Below are 16,637 nucleotides of genomic sequence, written 5' to 3'. Positions count from 1 at the left end.
CCCCAGGGGGGTGAGCCCCCGAGGGCAATGGTAGTACGATAGCATCGGTTCCTGGACAAGAAACGCATTGTGAGGTGGACCAGGCAGATGAGGCGATTGTACGTGGGAGGATGCTGAGATCCGAGTGTACCAGGACTTGGGAGCAGAACTCGCAAAGAGGGCGAGCTTTAACAAGGTGGAGTCAGCCCTGTATGAAAAGGGAATAAAGTTTGGATTGATGTACCTGGCCCGCCTGTGGGCGACCTATGAGAGTCGGGAACTACTTTGGCTTGGCGGCGGACGCAGTGGACTTTATGAAAGATGATAAACTGATGAGAGAAGGAAGACCTTTACTGTGGGGAACTGAGCCATTTTTTGTAAAACTTTTAACTTCTGACTTGTGATGTTCGGACTGACTTTGGAGGTTACATAGAACATAGAACAGTACAGCACAGAACAGGCCTGTTCTGTATATATATTTCCATTTTTCTTTCGGTTCTGTTTGAGATTCGGTTAACAGCTAGTGGAGGAGTGGGCCTTTTTACTCTGACCTTGGGAGGAACTACTTGTTTGTTTTTGCCTCCTGCCATTGTTTTGATTGTTTGCACTAAGAGCAGGGGGGAGGGGAACCAGTAAGATGCTGGGTGCCAGGGTGGGGGCTGCCAGGCTTGCTGGGAGTGGGAGGGCTCGTTCACGGAAGCAGAGTGGAGGGTGACCTGAATACCAATGTGGGGGGAGGGGTTAGATTGCTGATGGAGAGGGGACTTTTTTAAGTTGGTGGTGGAGGAGGAGAGTTGATGGCGGTAGCTGCCTGGGGGCAGGCCAGGTGAGGTGCAGGACATGGGCCAAGGACTGGCCTAGGAGAGGTTATGGCTGACCGGCAGGGGAGGGGGGAGCCTCCCGACTAGGCTGGTCACATGGGACGTTTGCGGGCTAAATGGGCCGGTGAAAAGGGCCCATGTGTTCGCACACTTGAGGCAACTGAAGGCGGACGTGGCCATGTCGCAGGATACACACCTGAAGGTGGGGGAGCGGGTTAGGTTGAGGAAGGGATCGGTCGGGCAGGTGTTCCATTCGGGATTGGACTCTAAAACAAGGGGGGTGGCAATCCTGGTCAATTAAAAGGGTGGCACTCTAGGTGGGGATGGTAGAGGTGACCCGGGGGGGTAGATTCATGGTTAGTGGAAAGCTGGAGGGAATGGCCATGGTATTCGTGAATATCTATGCCCCAAACTGGGATGATGTCGAGTTAGTTAGGAGGTGCTAGGGAAGATTCCGGACCTGGATTCTCATCGACTGATTATGGGGGGAGACTTTAACACAGTCCTGGATCCGAGATTGTCCCGGTCGAGTCCCAGATCGGAAAGGTGTCAGCTATGGCAAAAGAGCTACGGGGGTTTATGGAGCGCATGGGACGGGTGGACCCAGGGAAATTTGGGAGGCCAAGGAGTAAGGAGTTTTCATTCTACTCCCAGATAGATTTCTTTGTGCTGGACAAAATGCTGCTGGTTGAGGTGTGTTGCTCGTTTTACTGGAGTGTGATTACCACGCCTCCGTTTAAAGGCCGTGTGCTTAACACTACTATGGCTCTGTATGTGTCATTATGCTCTGAGTCGCCAGGTGCTGTATTGAGACACTGTCACAAGTATATCAAGGTCAGGTTCAAAGTAATAAATCAGTACACCGATTAGTAAGTCCAAACGATTGGTGTTTATTATAACAAATATAATAAATACACATGCATATGCTAAAGAGACTAACTTACTTCTAATACTAAACAACTAAATACTTATCTAGACAGGAACAGGCAAGGTCAGGGAGCAAGGCCTTCGTCCCGTTCTTGGTCTGTAACTTTCTGATTCGCAAAGTTGTCAAGGGCTAGCAAGGTCTGGATCACGTAGCGATCGTTGTGTTGGCACTTACAGTTCGATGGCTGAGGCTCAACGGCCGGTGATGAAACTGGAGTCAGGATGCGATGTAACAGGTCTGGGCCGGAGCAAAACAACAGACCGAATCATGTGCGGGACCTACTCTTGTAGGTCCTAGAAGTCCGTGCCCCTTGGGGTGGGTTCTTTCACCTGCTAGGTATCGATTGGGTCTTTCCCAATCGATATCTTTCAAACTCCCCAATCTTAGGGTTGTTCCTCGATGGGTGGGGCGGTCCCTACAGCTCTTTGTGTTGGTTGCTTTGGCGCCATTCTGTCTGGGCGTCTATGGAAAAGTATCCATTGATACTTAAATGTTTCTATTGTCCGGGGTCTGGATCTGGATCACCTCATTACTATGCAGATCTGTTTCCCATTTGCACCTTTGGCTGAAACTCTGCACCTGGCTAGAAACTGGTTTCTGTACGTGCAGAATGCAAAACAGTCTTCTGCAAGCTGTTTGTCCTCACTATGACTGTTTTTCCCTGCAGTCTTAGCAGTTCTCCATTTTGTAGCCCAGTGTCCATCTTAGATGGCTACAGGTGGCGGATACTGAATATTCAGTAATTGTGATGAAAGGCCCAGCGGCTGCAATGGAGGTTAGATGTAGGGCTGCTAGCGGAGGACGAGGCGTGTGAGCTGGTGAGGGAGGCCATTCGGGGATCCATAAGGATCAATGATACGGGTGGGATCTCGGCAGGGGTGGTGTGGGAGGTACCGAAGGCAGTTATCAGGGGGGGACTCATTTTGATTTGGGCTCATAAGGAGAAGACTGAACAAGCAGAGTTGGACAGGCTAGTAGGCGAGCGTTTACAAGTGGACAGGAGGTATGCGGAGTCTCCAGATGAGGGGCTTCTGTAGGAGCGTCAGAGACTGCAAATGGAATTTGGGTTCCTGTCCACAAATGAGGCGCAGGGGCAGCTGAGGAGGGTGGGGAGTTCCCGAGGATAAATGGATGCAGAAAAGGCCTTTGATCGGGTAGAGTGGAAGTACCTGTGGGATATCCTGGGAAGGTTTGGGTTCAGACAGCGATTCGTTGACTGGGTCTGGCTGTTGTATCAGCCGCAAGTGGCAAATGTAAGGACCGACCGGGTCCTGTTATTGTGATGTGTGTGTCGGACTGCTCGGTTGTTGAGAATGTTAAAATTAGAAATGCTTCAATAAAATGTTTTTGAGTAAAAAAAAAAGATATATTCAAGACTACTGACATCACAGATGTTTGATTTACAAGGGAGTTCTGGGTTGGGGTGGAGAGGACAGGCAGGAAAGTGAAGTTAAGGCCATGATATTCAGTTGGCAGCATGGTTTTGAGACATTGACGTGAATGTGCAGGGGTTCTGTTTGGTTGGGCAAAAATTTGATGTGGAGCAGGATGTCGGCCATTTACATCTGCTGATTGGCGGGATGAACGAGCTGATGGCCTGTTTGTGAATCTGCTGCTCAGTGGAGTATAAGATGAGCAGTTGGGCAATGCCATATTTGGGGAGAGAGTCTTGTGAATGGTCAGTGTTTTGGAGTTGTGTATCAGGGAATACTTCAGTGGGGTGAGTGTACTGTAACTTAGTTATGGAGTATATCATGTAGAGAGGAGAAAATTCTCAGTTTTATTGGGCAGATGAACAGAGCATTCAAACAGCATATAACATTAGACTGCTTTGATAGAACAATGACGTGACCCTATCAATAATTAGAACCATGTGCTCCAGGTTTGTACTGCTGCTTCAGATATTTGGTAACAGTGCATACTGAAGTCTGCAACTTTAGGCCACAACAGTGGGGTTTGAGGGAAAGTTTTATTTTTTAAAAATTGTCTGCACATTAAAGTTCAGGATTTATTTTGGCTGGCAGATAAATGCACAAGATAGATTGTCATCAGTTGTGTTCATGAGTGCCAGGAAGAGTTGAAGTGCTCAAAACAGGAGGGAATAAAACCCAATTTGAATTTGTGGATGGAACGATGAGCATATTGACCCAGTTACTGAGCGATTAAGTTAGGAAAATGAAATAAATTACAATTAGGTACCAGCCAGCCTTTTATTTCTGAAAGATGAACACACAGTAAACAAATCCATTTCAGATGGGATGTCTTCATGTGAGACACCTTTGCTGATTGAAGTGAAGAGGTTCTATGTCCAGTGCTGTACATGAATCTACCAGATGTTGTTTTCAGTGGTGGCATCTGTTGCCAAGTTGCTTTGGCCACTGGTCATTGTGGTAGTGCATGCCAGCCCATTGTTCACAATGATTAACCAATAACTTGAAAGAAAAACTTAACCCCAGCAGAACATAATATAGGCGCATTGGTGTTTAGATGAGGCAGAAAGCCACCAAGTGGCCTGAATGTGTAATTACCGGACAGCAATGTTACTAAAACTATCAACAAAACTACCTGACAACAGGAAGTCAAATGTGTGAATATACATATGTAATATTTTAATATATGGATAGATTGATTGTCAACTGCTTTGAACTTTTCAATAGTTTTGGAGCTGCTCATAAACTGCAGACTCTCAAACCACTCATTCAAGCATGAAAATATTAAAAACAGGAGAGAAGTTGTGGGACATTATTTGAAGTTTAATACAGTAGTCCCCCTTTATAACGCGGGTGTTGGGGTCCAAGACAGCCACCCGCGTTGCATCCGAGCCGCGGATATCCACGATGAGGGTTTTAAATTTATTTTAAAAATCTATGCATGCGCTTCCCATTGTGAGTCTACGGGGGGAGAGGTCAGACCCCCGTAGACTCACAATGGGAAGCGTATGCATAGATTTTAAAATAAATTTAAAACCGCCATCGTGGATCTAATTAAAACAAGCACTGCTGCATTTTTAACAACTTAAAAGTTGGATTGGAGGGAGAGAGCAGCCGGCAGTGTCAATTTCAGCGGCTGGCTCACTTTTGATCCGGAGAGGGAAGCTGACAGTTGGGGTCCATAAGCCCCCCGCCGTATATCGCGAACCGTGTATTGCGGAGCGCGGTATAATGGGGGACTACTGTATGTCCCAAATTTGTCACATGGAAAATCATTTAACATTAACTACATTATCTGTTACATTAATCTCAGCTAACCAACAAAAGTTTGCTAATCTTCACCACGTTCATGAGATTACCCATGTGATAAGTTGCCATACTTTTGAGTCATTGTATTGATTAGAATTTGTACCAAACCATGTCAGATGGGACTCCGATTAGTAGCAGTCTCTCCTCTGAGTCAGAAGCTTGTGGGTTCCAGTCCCATTCCAGGACTTGAGCTCAACAACAAGACTGAAACTATTGCAGTACTGAGGGACTGCTGCACTGCCGGAGGCAATGTCTTTCAGATGTGACATTAAATTTTTTTTTCTTTAAATTTAGAGTACCCAATTCATTTTTTCCAATTAAGGGGCAATTTAGCATGTTCAATCCACCTACCTTGCACGTCTTTGGGTTGTGGGGGTGAAACCCCGCAAACACGGGGAGAATGTGCAAACTCCACACGGAGAGTGACCCAGAGCTGGGATCGAGCCTGCAACCTCGACGCCGAGAGACTGCAGTGCTACCACTGCCCCACTGTGCTGCCCTAGATGTGGCGCTAAATGACAAGAGCAATGGGAGAGCTATTCCCAATGTCCTGGAGAGCTTCTTGTGTGTAAATTAGCCAGTACTTTTCACATTTCTGCAGTAACTTTAAAAATAAGACTTGTTTGAAAACTACTGTGGATTGTCTGGTTGTCATGAAAAGCCTGCCGTTTCTTTGGAGCAAAAGTTAAACTGTTGTATTCGGAAATCGATTAATTTTAATTGTTCATTCTTGTTTACAGAAGACAGCTGCAGACCAGAAGATGGTCGCCGTGATGAGCTTTATCAGCAGTTCTATAGAGAGATAGAGGATGACTACAATAAAGAGAAACATGCTGACTGTGTAGTTATAGCCCTAAGCAAGCAACAGGGGTAAATTTCCTTTGGCATATTGCTTTAGCACTCTTTGTTGCATATTAGTTTTTCAATAATGGAATTATGGGCTGAAAATATTTGCAGCAGCACGTAGAGGCAAGAAACTAAATCTGTCTGTAAAACGTCTAATTGAACATGTAATGTTGACCATGCTGGATGAATACATTTAAGAAAATCAATTTGAATTTCAGTTAATTCTGGGAGGTGTCATTTTTGAATCACATGACTGTCTACCCTGCGTGCATTAGCTGCAACAGATCAAAAAGGTAGCCTTTAGAAAAAAGTCTTATTGGTTAGCTGAAGCTAATATTTGTGTACATAGTGCAGAAGGAGGCCATTCGGCCCATCGAATGCACCGACCCACTTAAGCCCTCACCTCCACCATATCCCCGTAACCCCTCCTAACCTTTCTGGACACTAAGGGCAATTTAGTATGGCCAATCCACGTAACCTGCGCGTCTTTGGGCTGTGGGAGGAAACCGGAGCACCTGGTGGAAGCCCACACAGACACTGGGAGAACGCGCAGACTCCACACAGTGACCCAGCGGGGAATCGAACCTGGGACCCTGGCGCTGTGACGCCACTTGTGCTACTGTGTACTTGATTCACGGAGGTTATACGATGAGGGAACAACAAATCTCATTGCAACATTCTGCGATTGTCATTTCTAAACTATTTCCGAAATTAGCTTGTACATCTTGGAGCAAGATTTAGGTTTATAAAGTGGAGTATGTTTATGACAGCTGTGATTTAAAAAATGGAGTGGTTGCATCTGAAGTAACTGAGTCAATCAATTGACTGGGAAAGCAGCCATAGCCAGTTTTCAGTAATCCTAAACCAGGTTTTATAAACTGGGACTTGGGAGAGTGGGTGATTGTGTGGTTAAATGGGAAATGTTCCAGTTGGTTTCATTATATTTGAAACTGGTATGGGGAAGGGAGCTGAAATATTCAAAACTTACAATTTTGTGATCTTTAGTTTCATGGGGTTAATATTGCCAGGGAAAGAGTTGCTGATGCTGGGATAACTTCATTTTGTGCTATGTTGCATTGTCACAATGTCTGTCTAACCAGGGAGATGTCTGTGCACTTGGGAAAGGGACCACGGTCATTCAGAATTTAAACCAAATTTTGTCCATTTTAAATGTAAACAAAATCCTCTTCTGCAAATGCACTGTTCTTTTAGGGTCATGCACTACACTGGGTATTATTTTTTCCAAAAAAATTAATCATTATGTAAAATTAAGAAATTTTTAAGTCCTGTTTTCAAAATTGTTTGAATACCTAACTGGAAAATATTCACTATCAATTTTAAGGGATTATGCCAAACTGGTAGGGCGACGTGTGCAAGAACTGGGACTTCTCGTGGATCTCGTGTATCTTAAATTAGAGTTGGCTCTTGATACCGCTTTGAAAGACGTTCGAGAAGAAGGTTCTGCATTTTGTGTCGTTGTTGGTGGAGAACATCAGTCTCTCTCTTCTTGCACGGTGATTATTTTGTATGCAGGTCACAAAGGTACATATTCAGTTTTTGTAAATATACTCAGAAAAATTCATGTCATATAGAGTCTCAGTGATGTCCTTGCATTACCATGGAATATCTTTATGCAACTTAATGACCATTGTTCCTGAGCCAAATCACATTCCCAACCAATAATATTCATATGGCTCTATTGAGTTATTTCTTTCCAAAGTAGTTTTGATAAAATTGTTTTTACTGGGAAAAGCTATTTGAGACTGATTCTTGCATCATGTGCAGTATTTGATAGGCAAGCAATGTGCTGGTGGGTTTCTGCTTTTTAAGGAAGAATGTCTGAACACCGTGAAATGACTTTTTTTACTCTGGTGCTTCTTGCAGTGAAACTATTAGACCATAAGACGTAAGAGCTGAAACAGGCTATTTGGCCCATCGAGTCTGCTCTGTCATTCAGTGAGATCATGCGCCATTCAACGAGATCATGGCTGATCGGATCTGATAATCCTCAACTCCACTTGCCTGCCGTATCCCTGTAACCCTTTATTTCCTTGCTGATTGAAGATCTGTCTATCTTGGTCTTGAATAGACTTAATGACCCAGCCTCAACGGCCCTCTGCAGTAAATAATTCCACATTATTACCCTCTAAGAGAAGAATTTCCTCTTCATCCCTGTCTTAAATGGGTGACCCCTTACTCTGAGGTTATACCCTCTGGTCCTGGACTCTACCACAAGGGAAATCAACCTCGGCATGTAGCCTGTCAAGCCTGTGGAAAATCCAATATGTCTCAATAAGGTCACCTTTCATTTGAGTACAGGTCCAACCTATTCAACCTCCTCATAAGAAAATACTTCCAAAGGGATCAACCGAGTGAACCTTCTTTGGACTGTCTCCAATGCCAGTATATTTTTGAATGAGGGGGACCAAAACTTTTCACAGTATTGCAGGTGTGGTCTATCCAACTAGTGCCGTGTACAGTTTTAGCAAGACTTCCTATTTTTATATTTCATTCCCTTTGAAAGGGGACATAAATTTAAGGTGAATGGTGGAAGATATAGGGGGATGTCAGAGGTAGGTTCTTTCCCCAGAGAGAAGTGGGGGCATGGGATGCACTGCCTGTGGAAGTAGTTGAGTCTGAAAGATTAGGGACCTTCAAGCGGCTATTGGATAGGTACATGGATTACGGTAGAATGATGGGGTGTAGATTCATTTGTTCTTAATCTAGGACAAAAGTTCGGCACAACATCGTGGCCTGAAGGGCCTGTTCATAGAACATAGAACAGTACAGCACAGAACAGGCCCTTCGGCCCTCTATGTTGTGCCGAGCAATGATAACCCTACTCAAACCCACGTACCCACCCTATACCCATAACCCAACAACCCCCCCCTTACCTTACTTTTTAGGACACTACGGGCAATTTGGCATGGCCAATCCACCTAACCCACACATCTTTGGCTGTAGTTTTTCTATGTTCTAAATAAAGGCCAGCATTCTATTTGCCTTCCCTCTGATCTGCTGAACTTGCATGTTAGCTTTTTGTGATTTATGCATGAGGACCCCCAATCCCACTGTGCTGCAGCTTTCTGTAGTCTTTCTTAATTTAAACAATATCTCCATTTAAACACCTCCCTTTATTCTACCTACTGCTCCTTTGTTTGGTACTTGATTACCTGACTAAAATTGGAGCTCACAGATGAACTGTGGTCTAACCATAATGCAGTAAGTTAATATCACCTGTCTTATGTCTGCAGGAATCTGAGATTCCTTATCCCTTGCAGATTTGAGATGTGTGCAATTACATGTGACCAAAGTACCATTTTCCTAGAAAACACATTTAGCACGCAATATCGTAAGTCAGTAGAAAATAGGTTACATTGTTTTTTTTCATTGGGTCAAACTTGCAGGGTTTGTGATTATTAGTCTCCTCGAGGAACTGGTTTTTGTAAACCTTCACATTGTTTCCATTCCAATGAAAGAGGTTTTTGTTTTTGTTTAAATCAGCTCATCACTGTCAATTAAGCTAGCATTGAAAGTTTATTTTCACCTGTCTTTGGGATCTAGTTTCTGTGGCCGAAGTGACTTCTTCATTTTCTTAACCTGAGCAATGAGTGTACTTATTCTGTTCAATCATAGGATCTGTCATTAATGTGCTCATGGTATCCAGGTGGTTCAGGTTCATTGGGCAGCTAATAGAGGGACCTTAAAATTTTGTTTCCTCTTCCCTAATTAAAAACATTGAACTTTCCTTGGGCTATACATGTTTCAAAGTTTGGATTAATAAGATTACTTTAACTCTCTCCAATTAGCTACTTTTAAAAATTCTGCTATATGGTCAGCATTAAGAATAATTTGTAGGTATAAGAGAGCTTGTATTTTTAATTATTGTTTCACTAGTTTTATAAGGTTTCTCAGATATTAACAATTTTAGCTCATCACCTTGAATTGCGTCGAACATCTGTGCCAGACTTGAAATTGAGGCACCCAACCTTTTTGTGCTGGGGATACATCAAATACAACATAGCTAGTGTGCGGGCTGTGTATGATTGTACAGAAATGTGAGACTTGATCTAAGTAAATGCTTTTGTTCTAATGCGGCATGCAACACACACAGGGTTAAACCCTGTCCCTGCATAGACATCCCCCAAGTTTCCTCCCTCCCTTTGTTTCTGACCCCATGGGTTGTGTGGTTTCCGGTGCGCACACTTTAAAAATCTCTGATTGTTGTGATGAGTATGAAGGCTAAATTTGGATAGCAGTCCATGTCTTGACCACTCTATGTAAATGAAAATCTTAGCTTTTGTGTAAATGTTCAGAACGTCATTGTGTCCACACACATCTCTCAACTATTTTTCCACCGAAATGTCAGTGTTGATTTATTTCTAAACACTTGCTACGAAGTTACAAAAAAAATGTGTACTTGGCACACTGAAGAGCTTTCATATCAGATCAAAAATAAAGTTTATCTATCTTGAGCAGAACATCGTAATATGCCTTTGGAAGATGCTTTGGACCTGATTTCTCGTGAACACCAACGCATATTTGGTGAAAATCTGGAAAAAGAACGACTTGAGATTGCGCACAAAGCAGCTAATTTGGCAGATGATTACCTTCATCGTGAATCTTATGATGAAAGTCATGTTGTGCCAAGCAGCGTTCGGCATCTCCTCTTTCTGCTAGGTGATGGAAAACATCTTTATGCTGAGGAGCTTCAAAAAGTGGTTGACTACCTAAACAAAAGAAAAGAGGACCTTGAAGGAGGTTAGTTAAGAATTAGTATTTGTCTGTCTAGTGAGTGCATATTAATGGAATCCACTCTACCTCAGTCGTTGTCTATTGAAAGTAATTCCACTGCTAACATATTTTCAATTAAATATTGTAAATGGCATTTAAAATACATAATACAGGAGCAACAAGGGTTGTTGTATATGTGCCATTTATGGAAAATAGCACTAAGACTAGGAACACTTTCATTTAACGTTCAAAAATATAATATGGGTAGGACACATTGAGGGGTGGTTGAATTTTTAAAGATTACAATTGACCAGTGCAATGTCACTAAGGGAGCTGGCAGATTGTTTTTTCTGATCATTACCAGTAACAATCTCTTGCCCTGCTTCTGCACTGAGACTCAAATGCAATAATGGGTTCATTATGCAGGCTCTTTTTCCATGGCACTAAACATTGGTTCTGCTCTTCAGTCCCTAATTCAATCCCATTACCTGCTGCAAAACACTGGCTTCATGACCATTGCACAAGAAGATAATTCTGCAAAGCATGGATCAGTGGTACAGCTGCCGGTGAAGAAGTAACTCCTTTTCTGATGAATGCATGTCAGACATTGAATTCCTTAAAAGGATCATGCACTCCATTTAGCTACTCATGAAGTTTAAATCCATTTTCCAATAAATGTACGTGCTTTGACTATTGCATCTTGTATTTTGATTTTAGGATTTGTCCACCCACACAACTTCCAAAATCACAAAATTGAAACCAGACAACAGGGAAATATGAGCACAATTGGGATTCTGTTGTGTGTGCTTTGAGGTCTAAACTACCAAAATGTCAAGCCATATGTAGCATTGGGAATGCAGTTTGGGCATCCCTGCTATAGTGTACAGAAGTTTGATTTGAATCACCAATCTAGAGCCTTGATTTCTGTGCTGATGTTTTCAAATGTGCTTGTTTTGATGATTGTTGCAAACTTAACATCAATGTGTTTTGATAGAGGCAAACAGCAATTGGCAAAACTTCCAGGAAGGGGGAACTGAAGCTTATCAATGGCCACATGAAGGTAAGCGAGCATATTTCAGGATTCCAGTGCAATGTTTTGTATGGTTATATTTCAATTTGAGCTGGTTGCATTGTATAGGGGGCATTTCCATTAGTTTTCATAACGTGTCCAGCTTCTTCCTAAAAGAACATTCATAACTATGGGATCTTCACTTCATAAAATTTCTATTCCAATCTTGGATGTGTAATGCTTAAAATTGCATGTTTATTCTGCTGATATTTTCAAGTTAATGTGCAAAGTACAGCAATTTGAATTAAACAACATTAATAGCAGTAAGTGGAATTTTGTGTTAAAATATTTAAATTGCGTGTAAATCATATATTGGTGTGAACTTTTTATTTTCCAGCTTCTCTCGTTCAACAGCCCACTGGAACTGAAGGTTACTATGATGTAGGCAGTGTTGCACAACCCACCAGCAAGCCTAAACCCCTTCTTCCAACACCAGGCAGGCCACCACTTTTGGGTCATGCACCTCTTTCTCAGAAAAAACCTCCACTTTTGGGTGATCGGCCAATCAGGGCCCTTCTGCCTGCTCCAGGTTAGCATTTTCCATCCCATTATTTTATATTCAGCATTCTGCCAAATGAGTTCAGAATGTTACATTTTATCATGTCATTTTCTGAGCATATTTTTGCAGGGTTATGACTGTTGCATTTGAAGGATGGTATGTTGCCATGTTGTGGATAAAAATCCACAAAGCTTTGTGCAAGAACTGTCTGAACTATTTCAGAAATATATTTTTACTCTTAACACCAGCAATTTTTCAACAGCTGCAAAGATGACATGTCTTATTACTACATGGAGTTCTTTCAGGCTTGTTATGCAGAATGTCACCTTTCCCCCGTGTTTATACAATCTGTTTTCTGCCTCATGACTGTATTGCTAAGATTACAGAAATTCCTTGTTTTTTTTAAATTTGAGCCACGTCGTGACATGGAACAGAAAATGGCAAATCTTTTATTTTTGGCGGAGAAATATTATAGAACTATCAGATTTAACATGGGCCCAGATCTTACGGGAAGCTTCAATACACACATTGGCGTTAGCCATGAAGATTTCTGTGACCCAACCCTTTTTGCGATTTTTCAACCTGGACTTCTGGTCCTGGCTGAAGCATCAATGGGTCAGCTCAGACATCCACAGGGAAGACTGTCAAGCACAAGAAAATATGAACAAAGACAGGATATGCCCCTTTGTCATAGCAGCAGTTGCCATATTTCAGGCAAGTGTTTAAAGTCTCAAGTATTTCAGTGAGTGAGTCCATAGTCAGTTGGGAGGGATGATTTGGGGAGTCCATTACAGTGCCCAGTTCAGTTATGCTGGCTAATCTTGAAGTTCTCTTTTAAATTTAGAGTGCCCAATTCATTTTTTCCAATTAAGGGGCAATTTAGCGTGGCCAATCCACCTAGCTTGCATACTTTTTTTTTGGGTTGTGGGGGCAAAACCCATGCAAACACGGGGAGAATGTGCAAACTCCACATTGACAGAGACCCAGAGCCGGGATCGAACCTGGGACCTCGGTGCCTTGATGCCGCAGTGCTAACCCACTGTGCCACTGTGCTGCCCTGCTAATCTCAAAGTTAGACCAGATATTAGCCAGCATAACACTTCCTTGGTAAGTATCCAGGTACTCCTGGCCCAAGTCTCTGACACTGAGCTCAGCGTCAGAGACATTCGCGGTGGGTCCCTGGCAATGGCAATCAGGCCATCGGTAGTTTAAACTTCCTGGGAGAATTTCAGCAGTTGTATTTTTTCAGGATTTCTGCAGGGTTCTGACGTCCATCTCCCAACTTTCATCCAATCTCCAACAGTCTTTTTCCCAGGGTGGAGGGGTCAATTACCAGGGTGCATAGGTTTTGAGATGCGAGGGCCAAGGTTTAGAGTAGCTGTATGAGTCAAGATTTTTACAGAGGGTAATGGGTTACTGGAACTCGCTGCCGGAGGAGGTGGTGGAAGTAGGGACGATAGTGATGTTTAAGGGGCATCTTGACAAATACATGAATAGGATGGGAATAGAGGGATACTGACCCCGGAAGTGTAGAATATTTTAGTTTAGACGGGTAGCATGGTCGGCGCAGGCTTGGAGGGCCGAAGGGACTGTTCCTGTGCTGTACTTTTCTTCTTCTAATAATTTAGATACCAAAATGTTTGGACATGATTCTTAATTCTGGTGTGCCAAATGGCAAGAGCTATTTTTCTTTCTATAGAAGATCTCATTTGAAAAAATATAGGAACAACTGAAGCAAATGGATTTTAGGATGCATCCGTAGATTAAAATGCATCCTTATTTTTTTTAAACAAAGCTGAGGATGCAGGAAAATACAGATATGATGTAGAATTCCTACAGCGCAGAAAGGGGCCAGTCGGCCCATCGAATCTGCACCAACCCTCTGAAAGAGCACCCTACCTCGGCACACGTCCCCCAACCTATCCCCACAATCCCATCTAACCTGCATAATAAGGGGCAATTTAGGTCAGCGAAACCACCAAACCAGTACATCGTTGGACTGTGGGAGGAAACCAGAGCATCCGGAGGAAACCCGTGCAAACATGGGAAGAATGTGCAAACTGCACACAGTCTCTTCTCTCTCTCTCTCTCTCTCTCTCTCTCTCTCTCTCTCTCTCTCTCTCTCTCTCTCTCTCTCTCTCTCTCTCTCTCTCTCTCTCTCTCTCTCTCTTCTTCTCTTCTTCTCTTCTTCTCTCTCCTCTCTTCTCTCTCTCTCTTCCCCCCCCCCCCCCCCCCCCCCCCCCCCCAGGCCAGAATTGAACGGGTCCCTGGCACGGTGAGGCAGCTGTGCTAACCACTATGTCACCGTGCTGCCCCCGAGAGTTAGCTAATCTGACTAGACAAATATGACTGTAAACTGATTTTAAAAAACAAACTAAAATGAAATAGAGGTAAATATGAGCGTGGAAGGAGAAGACCGTTCTCTTGGATGTGTATGGAAATGTACAGAAAGACGTAATCCATAAAACGAGATAGCCTTAAACAAAGCTGCAGAGGCAAAAAAACTTTTTGTTAACGCTTTTGATATTTTCTGTATGAGTTGCCAATTATGAAAGCAGTAAAATTAAACTGGTTATATTTGAGTTGGTAGACTGTACGTGAGGTGTGGCAAGGATCAGTGCTTTGGTCTCAGCTATTTATAGTCAGCATTGATGACTTAGCTGAGGGGACTGATCTCTCCAGGTTTGCTGTTTATACAAAGTTGGGTGGAAAAGTCCATTTGAGTATAACATTGCGGCTGCAAAGGATAGACTGGGGCAGATTAGAGTGACATGGCAGTACAATATAGGAAAATATGAAATTAATCCCGCAGTGGGAAGAATAGAAAATAAAGCTGATGGTTGTGTAATGGGATTTGGATAACCCCTCTTAACCTTATTGGACACTAAGGGCAATTTAGCATGACTAATCCACCTAACCTGCACATCTTTGGACTGTGGGAGGAAACCCACGCAGGCACGGGGAGAACGTGCAGACTCCGCACAGTGACCCAAGCCAGGAATCGAACCTGGCGCTGTGAAGCAACTGTGCTAACCACTGTGTTGCCGTAATGGTCTACTCCTGCTTCTCATTTTTGTGAATGAACTTGCCCTGTGCTTCAGGCCGTTGCTCTTGAAAATGCATTGTGAAATGATGCAGCCTGAACTTGTGACTGTGGAGATTCTTGCATAGTAAGTAAATATTATATTTTTTCTGTTGTAGGTCATCCATTAAAACTAGGTGCTAGACTCCAGCTGCAGTAAGGAGCGACCACCTGAAATATCAGAATTCACACTGCTTTGGAGAGAAGTTTGTATATCCACCACAACATTGTTTGAAGAGCACCACACCACACTGAATGAATACCACAAACACCTTGAATAGTCTCAGACTGAATTTTAAACTGTAGTATTTTAGAAAGATCCCATTGTAAGTTCAAGTTCCTTTTGAAGGTGTATGCCCAATGTCATGTATAAGGACCATTTTTTTGTAACTTTTAAATGTCGCCATGAATGGTTTTGAAAGGGTTGGAAAAACCTTTGATAAATGTATCTTTCGCGGTGGTTGTTTCATTTGTTAGATGCTTGTTAAAAATTTCTCCATTCTGTTTTGAGAACTTTTTTTAAAAGATCTTACTGTATGGTGATACTTTTTAATGGAGACTCAAACTACTCTTACATGCGGACCTTGGGTTGCAAAAACAATATATCAACTGAAGTAAATTGAGTAAATATCATCATACAGCATTATCTTGGCCAGATTTCTACACCTGTTCACTTGACTGCTTTTTTTTGTACTGAGCATTGTAACAAGTGCTGCGTTGATTTGATGAGAGACGATATGTTCAGTATATCCCAATTAAAGTAATTAATTTCTTTAATGTATTGATATACACCTTTGTTAAATGAAGTTTCTAATTATTTTGCAGGAGGAGGGAGAAAACCCACAATCACTTCAGAAACCTTAGTTCTCAGTGTGTTACAATGTGCTAGTATTTTAAAGTAAAGGGATGTCTTCTGTAACAACTGAAGAATAAGTAGGTGTTTGAACTTAATAAAGGTTTCCCTTTTTCTTTGTAATGCATTTGTTTGAACTTGTCAATTGTTTAGTGTAGTGTAATGCTTTGAAATTTGATTTGAAGCAAATTCATGTGCTTTAAGCTGGAAAGACGTATATTATGTGATCCTTTTGTAGGGTTCATCCTTTCTCTTGCATTTGCTCTTCAGCGTGCAGTATGACTGAAGTTTTGAATTTGAAAATGAAAATCGCTTATTGTCACAAGTAGGCTTCAATGAAGTTACTGTGAAAAGCCCCTAGTCGCCACATTCCGGCGCCTGTCCGGGGAGGCTGGTATGGGAATCGAACCGTGCTGCTGGCCTGCTTGGTCTGCTTTCAAAGCCAGCGATTTAACTCGGTGAGCTAAACCAGCCCCTTTTTGCCTTGATTCTCAAATTTTAGATATGTTTTAAATGCTCTCCCAGTTTCTGCATTTAAGCTCAGAACACACTGCACATTTTGAAGTCCTAGGAAAAAATTTTCATTT

The 16,637-nt window shown here is 42.6% G+C and overlaps 1 protein-coding gene across 2 annotated transcripts in view; it reads left to right on the top strand.

The window, feature by feature from the left end:
• Positions 1-16,177, top strand: part of LOC119971307 (nuclear receptor coactivator 5-like) — a 32,728-nt gene extending 16,551 nt beyond the window's left edge. For both annotated transcript variants that reach the window (XM_038806676.1, XM_038806677.1), the window contains exons 7-12: positions 5,708-5,837; positions 7,156-7,355; positions 10,293-10,574; positions 11,542-11,607; positions 11,954-12,145; positions 15,317-16,177. In XM_038806676.1, coding sequence (XP_038662604.1) covers positions 5,708-5,837; positions 7,156-7,355; positions 10,293-10,574; positions 11,542-11,607; positions 11,954-12,145; positions 15,317-15,357 — 911 coding nt within the window. In that variant the 3' untranslated portion in view covers positions 15,358-16,177. The remainder of the gene's footprint in view (positions 1-5,707; positions 5,838-7,155; positions 7,356-10,292; positions 10,575-11,541; positions 11,608-11,953; positions 12,146-15,316) is intronic.
• The last annotated feature ends 460 nt before the right edge of the window (positions 16,178-16,637 follow it).

This window comes from Scyliorhinus canicula, chromosome 9 (assembly GCF_902713615.1).
Source record: "Scyliorhinus canicula chromosome 9, sScyCan1.1, whole genome shotgun sequence".
Taxonomy (NCBI): domain Eukaryota; kingdom Metazoa; phylum Chordata; class Chondrichthyes; order Carcharhiniformes; family Scyliorhinidae; genus Scyliorhinus; species Scyliorhinus canicula.
Note: the sequence above shows the minus strand (reverse complement) of the source record. Positions and strands in the feature narration are given on the sequence as shown.